Source organism: Macrobrachium rosenbergii, chromosome 10 (assembly GCF_040412425.1).
Source record: "Macrobrachium rosenbergii isolate ZJJX-2024 chromosome 10, ASM4041242v1, whole genome shotgun sequence".
In the NCBI taxonomy this organism is placed as follows: Eukaryota; Metazoa; Arthropoda; class Malacostraca; order Decapoda; family Palaemonidae; genus Macrobrachium; species Macrobrachium rosenbergii.
In genome coordinates, this window is record NC_089750.1 from 23286421 (window position 1) to 23302552 (window position 16132).

The 16132-nt window shown below is 37.6% G+C and overlaps 1 protein-coding gene across 4 annotated transcripts in view; it reads left to right on the forward strand.

Moving 5' to 3' along the window:
• Window positions 1-16132, forward strand: part of LOC136842560 (protein Shroom-like) — a 981749-nt gene that overhangs the window by 375389 nt on the left and 590228 nt on the right. Inside the window, exon 1 of one of the 4 annotated variants that reach the window (XM_067110018.1) lies at window positions 1173-1693. The exons of the other annotated variants lie outside the window; for them this stretch is intronic. Within the exon in view, the coding sequence (XP_066966119.1) occupies window positions 1650-1693 (44 nt within the window). The 5' untranslated portion in view covers window positions 1173-1649. Of the gene's footprint in view, window positions 1-1172; window positions 1694-16132 lie in introns of those variants that run through there. 4 annotated transcript variants of the gene reach the window in all.

Sequence of the window (16132 nt, forward strand, 5' to 3'; positions counted from 1 at the left end):
AAAGAAAGAAAAGAGAGGATGGGTAGAAAGAACAAGAACTCAGTACGCAAATTAAACAACAGATGAAAGAAACCTACGTCGATAGTCAGTGCTTTATGTCATAATCATCTGTTAGTTTGTAGTTTGCACTGGGTTTCGGCCTTCTTCTTTTCTCATGCTTATTCGGTAGGCTGAACAGTATGCAACACTCCTATACGTATCACGGTATGAATTTAAAGGATGCTTGGAAGTTTTTGTTACATGAAACGACACATTTCAAGAGCTTCACATAGTTGAACGGTAATTCTCTACCTTCAGCTTTCCCTGCCCTCTCTGCACAACCATGAACTATTAATCGTAAACATTAGAGGCAGTTCATTTCGGTATATCTTTTGAACCTCATGATGCAGTCATCTCTGAATTTTACAGAGCAATTTCTCATAATGTATGGGGTTAGGAGAACACCAGTTACCTCTCTGTGAGTTACGGGAAGTACTCTAAGTTAATATAACAGACGCCTCGTGTTTGAGAATATTTTGCTTAGGTTGCATCTCTGAACTTAACATGATGCCTCACAGTCCCATTTCAAGAACCGATGGGGGCTCAGTGTCTGCCATAAAACACTTCATCTTTGGCGGTGTCTTAGACTCGTCCCGGTATTTGAACGAAGAATCGGGGGGTGAGAACAAGAGAGGCATTAAAAATCAGGTGTTTCGAAGTCAGGTTCTCCGATCTCAAGTTCTCAGGCCTCAGGTGTTCAAGTCCCAAATAATCAAGAGCAAGATCAGTAGATCTCATAAATTCGTCCCTGGTGTCAACGAGGACGATGTCAATTTCCCTAACAACTTAAGGCAGTCATCTTGTGATTCAAGCCAGAGTGGTGCCGCTGCGAGGTCTCCAGTAACTAAAGTCATCAACTTTCGATCGCCAAGTTTCCGATCTCCTGAGAGTAAACTTAATGTAGATGGCAAAAATTCCCCCCATTATGGATCTACGCCCAATTTAACTCTCTCTTCAGAGGGGAACGATAAAACTAGCAGTAACAACATGTTGATGGGGGCCGTTGGTGGCACTCTTCCACGAAATTATAACAGAGATCATGGCAGGTGGATGCAAGATGCCCCTTGTGACTCTGCCTCTTCCTCCGTTTGTTCTTACGTTCACCCAAATAGTCTTACTTTAGATTCAGGGTTTCTTTCAGATTCCACTTGCCAAGATTTTGAAATTTCAGAGGCGAAGGCAGACAGTCAGAACACTCCCTCTCTCCCTCAACAGACACAAGTTACATCGGAAAGAGACTCCAGTTCAAGGATGACCTTGCACCAAGATAACCCAACATACGGGTGCATCCCGGAAGCAGCTTCTACTCCCACAAGTGCTGCTCCTAAACAAAAACCCTCGGCCCCGATCCTCCGCCGAAATCACGCAAGGGTAGCCGTCAGACGAGCAGTGTCACCCTTAAGATCGAGAACGGCCTCTTCGCAACGGTCAAAGAAACAAAAACCGGACGGGAAGGGCGAGCTCGAGACCGAAGACCCCTGGATCTCAGCACAGCACTTGCCGCCCCACCCCCACCCCCTAGTCTTATTATTGTCAAAAAGGAGAGACGGGAGGATCACAGTCTTGACGATGACAGTAACGTTGGTGGATGGAAGACTGCTACTGTCACTATGAGTGGCACTTTCTTGGCACGATGTGTCAAGATCGAGGACTTGTAAGTATCGGACGTTTGTTGTTAGATCTTGATTTCTTAAGATTTCGTATACTATTTTAAGGGCATACATGTTTTTCTTAAAAGAAAGACAAATTTCAGGCCATCTTCCTGATATTTTTTATGTTATAATGATTACCCAAACCCAACTTTGTGTTTCTTTGTATATTTGCATTTGGTGTAAACTGACGTCGTCGTTGGAGTTGTAAGTCCAGTCATTTCAGAAGTACCTTCAGGATGTAAGATAGCGTTCAGATTTTCAGTCTCTTACCAGAGGAGCTCTTTAACGATGAGTGACATTTTAGCGAGGGAAGAATTAACTTTGGGGCTTAATCTCTCATGTTTAGTGCTGACCACATCCAATGGGAACGTCGGCAATTTATTTCATACAGTGCAGGGGGTTGACTGTGGTATGCGCCGACCTCCTACCGATACGAAGAGTTTGCATTGTGGCCTCAGGCCACAGAAGTTCTAAGAGAAGGTCTGTTAACGAAATTCTTGTTTATCAGGTATCGTATGGATTTAGTAACACAAGGTTTTTAACGATTTCGTTCAGTGGTTGTATATTTCTATAAGAGTTATTGATGATGAAAACTATAGCTGAGGTCGAATTTATTAAGTTTCATTGTTTTTATGCTGTTGCACGCTTCGTTTTCTTTTGATATATTGTGACTTTGCTTAGGTTTAGACACGTTTATGCAATTGTGTAATATTTATCTGTATGAGAACTCTTTTGAGATAGGTTATCTGTGCTTGTTTAGACAAAAGTGTTGATGCAAGTGGGTCCATTTATGTAACTGTTCACATTCACGTGTTGTGGTTTAATGTCTTCTGAGAATTAGTTTAAGAAACATGACTTAGAATCTCCTGATCATAGTATTACCTGTATATAATTATATATGACTTTAGAGGTAACAAGTTAAGAGAAACAGAAGTTGAAAATGTGAATTGTTTGTTAATTATCTGTGAGGAAACAGTGGCAAAGTACTTACATTTGCCCCTAGGATAAGTGTGGTAGCTTATTAGATGATGGGAAATTTGTCTATCCCTTGTATTCAGTTTCTTTTCATATGATTTTAACGTCTTTTCCAACGTATAGAGAGACTTTCTGCTTACATTTTGGTCTACCTTAATTTACTTACTAAATTTCTAAGGATGTCTTTTACCTTTAGCGTAAAATCTTTGTGCCTTATATGGTGCTTATTAAATGTAAGGACTACATGACACTGGAGTCATGAACTGTCTCATACAATATTAGATTTTGAAACTTTGGACATAAGTCATTAGGTCCGATGGAATGCCAGCACACTGATTAAAGTTTTGGGGCTCATTTTGGAATAATCTTCTGACATCCCTCCCCCTGGCATTGTCTTGGGCTTCATCTGTCCAATTTGACTCTCATATTTGGATTTATTCCTTCAGTTTTGTGATTTCTTATCCATTTATATCAGTCAAGGGATCCACAGTTTGCCATTTTGCGAGAATCACAAGTCAATATTGTTGGCCTGCATATTTTTATAAATGCAGGCTCGCGTACGCGATCCTTAGGCTTTTGACTCCAGTCACAACAGCGTAGTATTTTAAGTTTAAAAGCCACCTCAGATTGAAGTACAATTTTTTTTTACAAGGATAAAATGTCTTTGGCATTAATCAATTTACACTTATGGTCATGGTGATAGCTGTAGATGCTATGGTAATTTTTTGTCCTGTTGCTTGTGATGGGTAAGAATTATGAATAAAAAATAAAATAAACGATCGTGAAAGTAAGTGGTAAGTCTGATACTTATTTTTGTCTCTCTCATATCCAATCACGTGTGAAAATTAATGTGCTTAGGTCGATGTACAAGGTTACTAAGTCTGACAGTGCCGTGAGAACTTCATTATTTCTTGTATTGATTCCATCATTGCATTGAGCAAATTGTTTGCTTGGTGAGGGAACAAAAACAAGTTTTGTTTGTTTGACGACGATGTCTAGCAGAACTGACTAATTATTTGTAGCGATGTAGTGTTCATGAGAGAGATGGGTGTTTTTATGAGGGACTACCAAAGGGAAAGATGATATATAACTTTGTAAAGGGAACATTTATTTCGGTAGTATGCAGAGTAGGGAGACAGGGATATTCACTAGTTCCTCATTGTAAGAGTTGGTACCGTTCTCGGCTAGCACTCTGCTGGGCCCGCGTTCGATTCTCCGACCAGCCAATGAAGAATTAGAGAAATTTATTTCTGGTGATAGAAATTCATTTCTCGTTATGATGTGGTTCGGATTCCACAATAAGCTGTAGGTCCCGTTGCTAGGTAACCAGTTGGTTCTTAGCCACGTAAAATAAATCTAATCCTTCGGGCCAGCCCTAGGAGAGCTGCTAATCAGCTCAGTGGTCTGGTTAAACTAAGGTATACTTAGGGATATTCACTGTTACTTCGGGGGTGTCCAGTGGGGCTAACCCTCCGCCCCCGCCCGGCCAGGTCAGGGCACGGCGCCCCAAGTTAGGTTAGGAAAGTAAGGTCTAGTTAGGTCAAGATACGACATTCTAGGAAAGGTTAGGATTTCTCACATCTACCCCTGTCTCCCACTCTGCATCCGCTCCATTTTATATGTTTTTGATATTTTCTTCTAGGTCTTGAACAGTGGTGTAGCAGATAAGAACGGTTATGTGTTTAGATAATTATCAAGTTTAATAATAGCTTTATATCGGATAATGTTATCTAACTTCATTTCAAACCGCCAGGTCTTACATGAAAAAGGGACATTTACACCTCACCACTCTCCCTCACTTTCTCTCTGCGTTTAGTCCACTAATTGCAAAATTTATGGAAGGTTTGTTAAGCTTGTTTTTCCGTGAACCTTTGCAATATGATTTGTAGTTAGTTTTTTGGTGGGAGGAAATATTTTTCCTAATGTTATTTATAATTTTAATGAGACTCATTCTTATATATCAGCGCCAAAAAGGCCATTTACCTCGCAAGGAAGCTCTGAAAAATTGGTAAGACACTGTGTAACAGCAGAACCAAGAGAAGAGTTTACAGTAAAATGCAGATGAGGATAACAAAATCAAATAAAGATTTGAGAAGTAAGTCTTAAAAGAAACTGGGGCAAAGCGTTAGTCTGTAAATATATTTTCAGGAAATACGCACGGGACTAAGTTATAAGCGATTTGTTTTAACTCTGATTCGAATCCAGTTCCAGGTATTGCAACAGTGAACTTTAGATATGCGAAGATCTGAGCTATGCTGAGTGACCTCATTATTATTATTATTATTATTATTATTATTATTATTATTATTATTATTATTATTATTATTATTATTATTATTATTATTATATACTGGTAAGGTCCACTGTTATTGTAATATTTGGTCCTCACAAATAATCTTTACGAAACTGTTTGGGTTGTTCCAATTTAAAGTACGGAGCAAATAGTAGTAGCAGTCATTGAACATTTGTGGCTTACGCTCATGCACCAGAAGGAACCGGCGCCAATTTTAACCCGTTTTAGAGAGATCAGGAAGAGTAAGAATTTTACTCTTCCCCCAAGCGTAGGACGAGCAAACTAGTTGGCCTAAGACTCTCTAGGTTTAACTTTTGGCAGTTATCTTACGCAAGAGCAACCTTGCATGCATACATATATATATATACGTACATTCATATGCAGATACATTACAAATTCACTTAATGTATGCGTAGGTGCATTTGTGAATACGTTCTTTTGAGGTTTTACTACGCACGCACTTACGCGTTTCATCTCGTTGAACCGACATTTGAAAGTTCAGGTGTTTTAAGAGATGGTTATTATCTTCACCCGGCCTAACCGGTCGAGCTCATCCACACGCCTCTTCTTCTGGCATAAATTCTGGTATGAGGTAGCAGTGTCTCAGATTAAGGTCCAAGAGAATCACGGATGACCCTGGTTCTCCTCCACAGATAGGTTGGGATTATGACTACTTTTACTGGCGCCCGTGATCGTTTTGGGGGCTAAAACTGGATTGATCCCTTCCCCCCCCCTCCCTTCCACTGCAATGTTTTTCGCCAGTTTCCCAGTGCATTATATTCAATGCATGACTTACTACTCTTTCTCCTTCACCCTTCCTTTCTCTCCTTTAGAGCGCGAAATTTTTTTCTACGAAGTACCTTCTCCTCCCCCCACCCCCACCCCTCCCACATACCACACCTTCATCTCCCCACCCCCACGGCCACTTAGCCTCCATTCCCTGTTGCTCTGACCTCGCTAACTGTGCCACCAAGCTGCTTTACCTGCCCACTCGCCCTCTCTTTCCCGCCCTTCCTCATCTGTTTCTTCTGCTTTTCTTCACGGCTCATACCCTTACTTTTCCTCACGCCCTTCTTTTGTTCGGATGGTCTGTGCATCTCACCTGAGACTGTAACTAACCATCCCTGGTGCGTTCTTGGATGCCGTCCTATGAGTTACTGCTTCCTCGTTTTCATGTCGGCGGTTTTTAAAATGGGCGTTGCGGCTTTTGGGGTTGTTCTTTTAATTGGTTAAGTGGCCATTAATTAAGACACATTTCCATACTTACCAAACGTCTCTAGAACTCAAGCCCCGCCCCCTCATTCACATGCACACAACTGCTGCATAGCTTTTAACCTACATTCCTTGTGGAAAAGGATGATTTGCTCTCCCAAAGTTTTCATGGAAATTGTTTTTAAAGTTCCATCTGTCTTATTGTCTTATTTATTACCCTAACAGTCATCGGCTTCTGATAAGGATTTTATTTGAAATTATATACTACAAGAATCAAGAGGAAATTGAATAAAAAAATTCCATGAATTTAATAGTTTTGATGATGTTAAGAATTACAATGACTAGGCTAATGACAATGGTAATTTTGTATATAAGTATTTGCATATATTGGTGGCTTCTCCATTCAGGTGCAAGTATAAAATACTTATAAAGTGAATTTTTCAACTAATAAAACTGACGTTTTGAAAATTTGTGAAACACTCAGTACATTCATTTTTATAAGTATTTCTTCTTTAATAGCGTGCTTCTTTGTGGTATTACAGGTTCACCATTGAATGTTACCTTAGATTTTCGATGTTCAGCCGTAATGTTAAACTCCTAGACCTTTAATTGCAGTCATTCGACCAAAGACTTGTTACAGCTACCAGTAATTCTGATCATGTTGGATTATGCTGCAGTAGGACTCATTAAATGTATCTATGAGTAATGTCCGAAGAAGCCACAGATGTAGATGACACCGACGTTTAGCAGTATGAATGAAATTTACCATAAGCATCACAGAATACATGCTGGCGCTTGGTTGCATGTCGCCTCCCATGTTCATGTGAAATTTTATATGTTTCTTTGCCTCTCCGTTCTTTATAAGGATTTTAATAGAATGTTCTTTTATAGTACACACACACAGACATATATGCACATAAACATGCATGTATATAATATATATATATATATATATATATATATATATATATATATATATATATATATATATATATATACATACATATGTATATATATATATATATATATATATATATATATATATATATATATATATATATATATATATATATATATAAAACACACTTAACACTTAGGATCATTTGTATTAACTCGAACATGATTATGTGCTGCATAAAGTCTCTGTCTGTCTCTCTTTAGCTATATATAGATAGATATATAAATGTGTGTATGTGTGCTTGCGTGCGTGTCAGTTCAAGAAACTTTCTCACCTAACCTGTAAATAATATACCAATTGCAATTGTCTTCATTTGAATCTTTGCCAAGCATTCTTTTCGGATCGATTCCATTCCTATTTTACTTAAAATACGTTATGTGACCGTCAAATTTGAAGGAAAATCCACGTCTCTGCTGGAACATGTAACATTTCTTTTGATGATTAGTATAAACAAAAGCCAATATTTATCGCATTTTCTCCAATGAATTATTTCCAACGAAATACTTTTATTGTGTCTATAAGTGTGCTTCGTTTTTCTGTAGTTTTTTTACCCTAAATGCATAAACTTTTTTCATAATCCTTTTCACTTTGTGTAGTCTCTCTCTCTCTCTCTCTCTCTCTCTCTCTCTCTCTCTCTCTCTCTCTCTCTCTCTCTCTCTCTCTGTAACCAGTTTAGCGTAGTTGCCTTTCACTCTCTCATGTAAGGTCCAGCAGCTTTCCTTCTTTAAGCAAAGAAAAAATAATTGAATAAAAAACTTGAATCTTTGCCACTGACTGGATCCTCTTTCATGGGTGGATCTCTCATCGCACTGAAAAGGTACAGCAGATCCCTCCTTCATTTTTTTTTTTTTTTTTTTTTTTTTTTTTTTGCCAGCAGAGATAGAGAACGGCGTGTCGTTCTTGTGGTTGGGTTATTTCATGCACTCTTACGTTAAATTTAACCCATTTTAATAGTCCTCCAGTGAAATATGTTTATGTTCTTGGCTACGTTTGGTTTTCTCTCATTGTATTTTTTTTTTTAAGGGATTAGGGTTTTGTTAAGACACGGTTCTCTTGTCTTATTGTACTGTCTGCTAATTATTATAGAGTGAATTTAATTCCGTTATTAAAACTATTATTTATATATATATATATATATATATATATATATATATATATATATATATATATATATATATATATATATATATATATATATAACACTTTGCAGCAGTAAAGCTTTTGCACAAATTGTGTATTAGAAATTATCATTAGTATTATGATTTTATGCTTGATATATCGATCTGACATGATGGCTTAGCTGTGTAAGGAAATGTATCAGTGTTTTCACTAAGGTTCATTTGCCCGTACTGAGGTAAGGCTCTTCATTCTTTTCATGGGTTTCTGCTAAAAACGAGGATCTACAATATAAGTAGACTTTCGAGATCCTCCAGCGGCCTTGTGCGGTCATCCATTAATGAGATTCTGTGTCTTCCTCCTCCTCCTTGCTGCAAGGTAAAGAAGCGTATAGTTCAGCACACATGAACTGGCTCTCTCTCTCTCTCTCTCTCTCTCTCTCTCTCTCTCTCTCTCTCTCTCTCTCTCTCTCTCTTCAGATCATGAAGTTTCATTTTTAACCTTATGTTAATGAAGAATAAACTTAGCAGCAATGAACTTCTCTCTCTCTCTCTCTCTCTCTCTCTCTCTCTCTCTCTCTCTCTCACACACACACACACACACACACACACATATTAAGAAGCAACTTTTTATCTGCAACTTGAAGGACATATTTCAACATCCATAAATTGGCCTTTCAATTGGAGAGAAGATTATAATTTTCGACTGCAAGACAAGACAAGGAAGCTTACAGTTCTATACTCTTAAACTCTACCCTCTCTCTCTCTCTCTCTCTCTCTCTCTCTCTCTCTCTCTCTCTCTCTCTCTCTCTCTCTCAAGATTTCCTTGAAACAGCATGATTCTTATCAAAGCCATGGTGATGTCTTTGTGATGGCGTGGCATTTGGCGTTTAGATACTGCTGTTGTTCCTATGAAGATTCGCTGATGCCTTGTCGTTTGGCATTTCGATGTTGTGATAGTCCTCTTGATTTTAAATTCCCTTCCCTTCCCTTTCCTTTCCTTGGGCGGGATGTGCTGCTTTTACGGACGGACGCGCTAGAGTTGGAAGGACGCAGCAGATGAGAAGTGACCTAGTGACATTTCAAGTGGATTAGGTTTTTAAGAAACGAATTGAGTAGGAAGAATAAGAAGGCTAGGGAGAGGTTATTCCTGTCTTCCACCTTTCCATCGTCCTCAGCTGCTTCAGCTTAATAATCCAGGCCTTCCTTTGAGTTCCTGAGTTTTCGAAGAGCTGTTTTAGAGAAATTGGGCAGGTGGATTTGGCTGTTTTGTTTGAAAGAGGAGAACAACCAAAATAATTTGTTACTTATCAAGAAGAGGAGGGAGGATAGAAAAACTTAATAAAGAGGAAAAATTTCGCGGGAATGCTGAATGGACTTACCATTTCATATTAAAGAAATTGTATGGTCGTAGAATGAGCTAGCGGAAGTTTTAGCTACCTTTTGATACGAGAATTTTTTGATTAATTTTATGTTCACATGACGAAAGTTGATATCCGTTCAAGCTCGGTTTTATTAGTTTCTTGTATACCCTTTTTATCGTTAGCGACTTTGGTTTATTAGTTACATAAAAAAGTAAGTGTTATACCCTACCTTATAGGTTGGGGATACAAATTCACCGTTATGCTGTTTTTTGTGAGTTTCTTAAGAGATTGTGCCATTATAATGTGGTTTGTATAGCACTAAACAAACTGCTTTGCCTCGTAAAATGGAAAACAAAGCCGAGAAAAAATAAGTTTGTTGGTAATAAAGAAGATCAATAAGGTTGTCGGGTCTTCCCGCCCACCACTCTCACCAGTTCATATTTTTTCTCTTGTAACTTGAACTTAAAATATTCTCTCTCTCTCTCTCTCTCTCTCTCTCTCTCTCTCTCTAGTGAATGATGATCATGGAATGAAAGATAAAATGTATGAGGCATGTTAATGCTCCATTCATAAGGCCTTTGCGGGAATTTATGGATTTGGTCTGAAGGTGTTAAGGGTAACCCTTTTTTTTTTTCAGGAGAGATCGGTTGGTGATCTAAGCTATGATGCAAAAATTCCTTTTCTCTCTCTCTCTCTCAGGAATGTAGATATACAGGGGAGAAAGAGTTAATTTAAAGGGACAGGATGGGAAGACGGTTTTATACGCAATTCCTTGTTAGTATTTAGATAAATGGGCGATTTTTTGTTTTTTCTGTAACCTCTCTTTTAGTTTTTGGAAGTAGTGTTCTCTGTTCGACTGCTTAAATTGCCCAGTATGTGTTATTGTAATTGTAACTTATTCTCTTAAGACAGTTTTTTGGCATCTTTCTAATGAAACTGTTTATGTAAAAGATTTTCTTGCTGACATGCACAAGTAAATGTGCTCCTTAATCTTTTAAAGTTCGGAAGGGTTAATTATTTCTTGTATATCTTTATGATTCATAATCATTCATTTTTACGTCTTCATTGGGCTACAGTTATGTGTAATACACAATTCTTAATCGTTAAACGCTGGTATCATCACTTCTCGTCATTTTAAATGGCAATATTTGGAGTATTTGGGATATAATATCCAGAGGAGTTACAGAAATTGACGATGTAAGTATCACACACTATAAATACATAAGGTTTAAATAGTGTAAGTCTTCTACCTACATATATTTGTGTCTTGTAGGCTTAGAGACTTAAGCCTGTAGATAATTTTGTTGCACGACCAAAGCTAATATTAATAATATATATATATATATATATATATATATATATATATATATATATATATATATATATATATATATATATATATACATACATATGTACATACATACATATGTATGAATGAAAAACACATATATACATATATATCGTGTGTGTGTGTTTATGTTCATTCACACACATATAAATATATATATATATATATATATATATAAATATATATATATATATATATATATATATATATATATATATATTATATATTATATACATATATATATTATATATAATTGTGTTTGGTTATTTTATTTGTTTTAGCCATCCCCGTCATCTGTGAATTCTGAAACTTGATTTCAGTTTTTGGTAGAAGAAATTTCTTTTTATTGCAAATGGAAAACTGAATGGAAATCAGAAAAATAACAAGAATTTAAAGAAAATTTGTTTTATATAGCCTAAAGCAAACAAGGTAGTGTATGTTATACAGAGAGCTGTGAATGATTTATAACTGGAAGTTCTTAAAATTAGTTGATACTGCAGTACGAGCCACGCTCATTTTTTATGGTGCCAAGGTATTTTCCTGATAACTTGACCCTCGAAAAACGGTTTCTCGAATTTAGCCTGAACTCGCAAATAAAACCATTTTCTCTGTACAGTAGATGATCGATTGCATGGAAAATTAAATGTTAATTATGAAAATTATTAAAGTAGTCCATTTCCATACTCTGGGAGTCTTGATAATAGCTATTTTAAGTCCTGAAGTGACTGTTTGAACTAGAGGCGAGACATGAAAGATAGTAACATGTAATTTAATTTCTCGAGGGCTTTTGCAAGGCTGGGAGTGCTGGCCTGGCCTTCCCCTCTCGATATCCGAGGTGATGGCTGGTCAGTTTTTGCGAGTGTGGTGATCTGCCCACTTTTACTATGCCAACTAAATGTCAGGGAGGGCAGAGGAACGCCTGCTGACACTCCCTTCCTATATTTTTTTGGTACTCCTCACTTCTCGCTTCTACCATCTTCCCTCTTTCACCTCCCATTCCAGTGTCTTGTACCCCCAGAACGAGACCTGATTGGTAGACCTTCATCGTCCACAGTTGCCAAGACCCCCCCCCCCATCCCGATAGGGAAGTCTTCCTCCCATTAGCTAAAGGAATGCAAACGCAAAGATTCCCCTTCCCCCAAGTCCTTGTTCAGCACTCTAAGTGGGACATCTCCATCCCATCAGGGGGATTCAAGTATGTGTAGGTAACACTCGTTTAGAAACATTTCTCTTCTCATGCTCGGGACCCATCATCAGTCGCACTTGAATAGCAAGTCATGAGCGTAGTGCCATCGAGATTAGGTGGGTATAATGCCATCATCTCAGTAATATTTTTACGTAACCTGCGTACATTCAGGATGTTATGAGTTTTCATGATTCTGATGAGAAGATAAATATACATTTTTCTTGGGTGCATTTATTGTGTTTTATGGGAAAGACTTTAATAGAAAGTTTTATAGGCCTATCTACTTTTATAATTTTTTCGACATCGGTGCCTTTGATATATTTACGCCAGTGATATAAACTAGTTCAGCAAACAGTCATGTATTGCAGTCTTTCTTCCTTAAAAAAAAAGTGCATGTTCAGAGTGACCCGTTAATGAAGCAAGAAACTTGTGTACAAGGAAGTCTGTACTGGCTAAAGTGCTCTCTCTCTCTCTCTCTCTCTCTCTCTCTCTCTCTCTCTCTCTCTCTCTCTCTCTCTCTCTCTCACGCGCACGCACACACACACGTTTCTGAATTAATGATATCACGTAGGACAAAATATTTTTGGGTCACAGTATTTTATTTAGCGCCACATTTATTATGACTGGTGTGTACTTTCATTGTATGGAAGGTATAAGTATTTTTGTGGCTTTGTGGTGTGACGGCTTTTGTTGATCTGGTTTACGGATGTTAAGAAAAGATAAGTAAAACCTGAATTACTTATAAAAACTCCATCAAACAAAACTGTCGTATTTAAACACCTCCTCAAAATAAACTGTACCGTATCTGCAAACGGCGTAGCAACATTTCTGTTGTGCATTCGCTCGTTCATGACGACGCTTCTGATGGGCTGTGTAAGAGAGGCAACTTGGCATAGCTATGGTCTCACCTCTCTGTTATGCAACACCTTCTTGTAGGTTACGAAAATATTCATATTCCTCTACTTAGCTCATCTTTACGCAAGATAGCCTGATTCGGGTTACATCATTAGATCAAGCAATAATTCCACAACTATAACACGACTTTCAAATGTCGATAGAGTAAATACAAAGAAATGACGGCGATTATGGTTAGTGTAATATTTGATGTTACCAAGTTTCGAATAAAGCATTTGTTCTCGTAAATAAAATTCTCATGAATACAACGGTGCCTCGAGGTCTAAGAGAAACTGCATTACATGAAAAGACATCGAAGATGTATATAAATATATGTACAACCCAAAACCAACTAATCTAGTTCTGGGAGACGGGATGGGGAGTATGCCATTTTGCCAGATAGGGGAGCTTTTACACAACAATTAATGTGTCATGATATTTGCTGTTAACCTGTGCATGAAAGGCTTATAATGACCTCAAAATATATGTATTTGAGTGACGTAAGTTATCATTTCTATGGTGCAAAATAAAAAACAATAGTAAAACATAAGTATCTGATATCGTGTCGCTCAGTCTACAGCTAAAGTCAGGGGTGCTCTAACCCTCTCCATTTAAACTGGAAATTCAGATTCATGGGACCTTCCAAGGTAACAGACTGTTCTCGCAAGATTGTTATTCCTATGTAATTACCGCCAGGCAAACTGATAGACACAACGGAGTCAGTTTCCGTAGGCTTGTAAATTCTTTGAATGGGTTCAAAAGTAGCTCCAATGATCCCAGATACATACGGATGATCATCCACCCTCCAGTCACCAAACATACTAAATTGCAGCCCTGTAGCCTCAGTAGTTTTTATTTTATTTAAGGTAAAATGTAGCTATAATCGTGCGTCTGGCAACGATATAGGTTAGGCCACCACCGGACCATGGTTAAAGCTTCATGGGCCGCGGCTCATACAGCATTATACCGAGACCATCGAAAGATAGATCTGTTTTCGGGTAGCCTTGATTACACGCTGAACAGAACACTCGATTGCGCCGAAGAAACTTCTGCGCATTTTTTACTGGTTTTTTTATGCAACGATTCTTGGTAATTATCATGGCTATACCTGGCAGACAGTCACTGGTCTCTTGAGTACCCTTTCCTCCTCCCGACGACCAGAATTATGTAAGTTATTTACAGTTGTATTTATATTCACACAAACCTTTTCTGTCTCATCGCACTTTTTATTATTTAGATTTCAAAACACCATCGTATATGTAAAAACTGCTATAAACACTTAATGTTTTCTCGAACTCCTGTATTCCGTAATTAATTTTTAAATGTTCTCTCCAACCCCTGTATTCCGTAATTAATTTTTTTCACCCTTCCAAGTTTTAAAAATAGTTTAGTTTTACATGCATTGCTTATTCAAGTGATGTGTGTTATAGTCAGTATCTAAATCTAGACAATTTGCTAAGTGACTGAATTTATCAGGCAATATGTGAATTGCCTGGTTCACCCAGCTGAGAATTGCAGACAATTTACAAAGTGACTGAATTTCTAGTCTATTTTCTTGGCATGTTGACCGACATGGGATAATATACTGACATGAGTAATTAGACAACGGCTGTTGCACTTGTGACCTATATAACATACACAGCAATTTTGGGGGGATTGTTGCGTACTCACTGTTTAATCCGGGTAGTTTGGCAGTTTGTGTGTGTATGTGTGTGTTCATGGCTTTACTGTTGTGTCCTGCAGTGAGGTACTCTGTTTGTGTAAGATGTTTTGTCCTCACGGGAAATGATATGTTTTGTGGAAGCACTTTTTGTATAAGAAAGTGATGTTGAAGAAAAATTCGGATTCAAAGTCTTCACGAGACGTAGCGTCAAAGCTTTATCAGGATAAGCAGACGTTGCTAAAGATACTGTAGAACTATTTAAATCTTTGTGAATTCAGTGTCCGAAGAAACGGAAAAGAATTACGGCCAGAGGTGTTACTAGTAAACCCATTTTGTCAAGGGACTGGCTCAAGAGCTCAGGTTGATCTTGTTGACATGAAGTCCTATGTTAAAGAAAAATATAGGTGGATGATAGTGTACCAATACCACCTAGTAAAGTATTGTATCCCTTAACTAAAAAAGAGGGCCGATGAGGTTGCATTCCAACTGATGGACGTATTTTTACTGTTTGGAGCGCCATATATTCCTAAGAGTGATAATGGTAGTGAATTAACAGCATTAGTCATTTTGGTACTCGAACTTCTTTGGCCAGACTTGTTAATGGTTCATGGTAAACTAGGGTATCCACAAAGGAAGGGATGGGTCGAACGCCTTCACTGTGATGTAGAAATGCTAACTTCATGGTTAGGAGATAATGATACAATTGACTGGCCCATGGGACTAAGGTGTGTGCAGTTTCAAAAGAACAGCTGTCTGATATTTGTACTCTTCAGCGTACAGTCAGGGAAACAAGCAGTACTGCAGTCCTCTAGGTTTAGTGGTGAGGGTTATGCTAAGTACAATAGTACAGTGAGTAAGAAACAATGACAAACAAATCGTCTTAAACGTAACAAAGGTCACAAGTGCCGGTGTCACTCTAGTTTGACCTTTAAGAACAAAAACTAATTTTACACTTGTTTTATGGTCACATTTTAATCTCAGATTGTTTTACTGTCTGCTAGGTTTTAGAAAATAAAATTATACTCAAGAATACTGTTTATTTGCTCCCATGTTGGTCAGTATGCCAAGAAAATAAACCAGAATTTTAATCACTTTGTAAATTGCCTGCAATTATTAGCTGCTTTCTAAACAGACTGGGTGAACCGGGCAATTCACATACTACCTGAAAAATTCAGTCACTTTACAGATTGTCTAGATTTTGATATTGACTGTAATATATATATATATATATATATATATATATATATATATATATATATATATATATATATATATATATATATATATATATATATATAAAGTCTTCCTGTCTTATGTAACAGGTGAGTTAAGTGGAGATTGCGAATATTTTCTGAACTACAAGATGGTATTCGGTGGCAGAGACTCCAGAGAGACTGGAAGAGTTCAGGAACCTGAAGCCACCTCATTTCAAA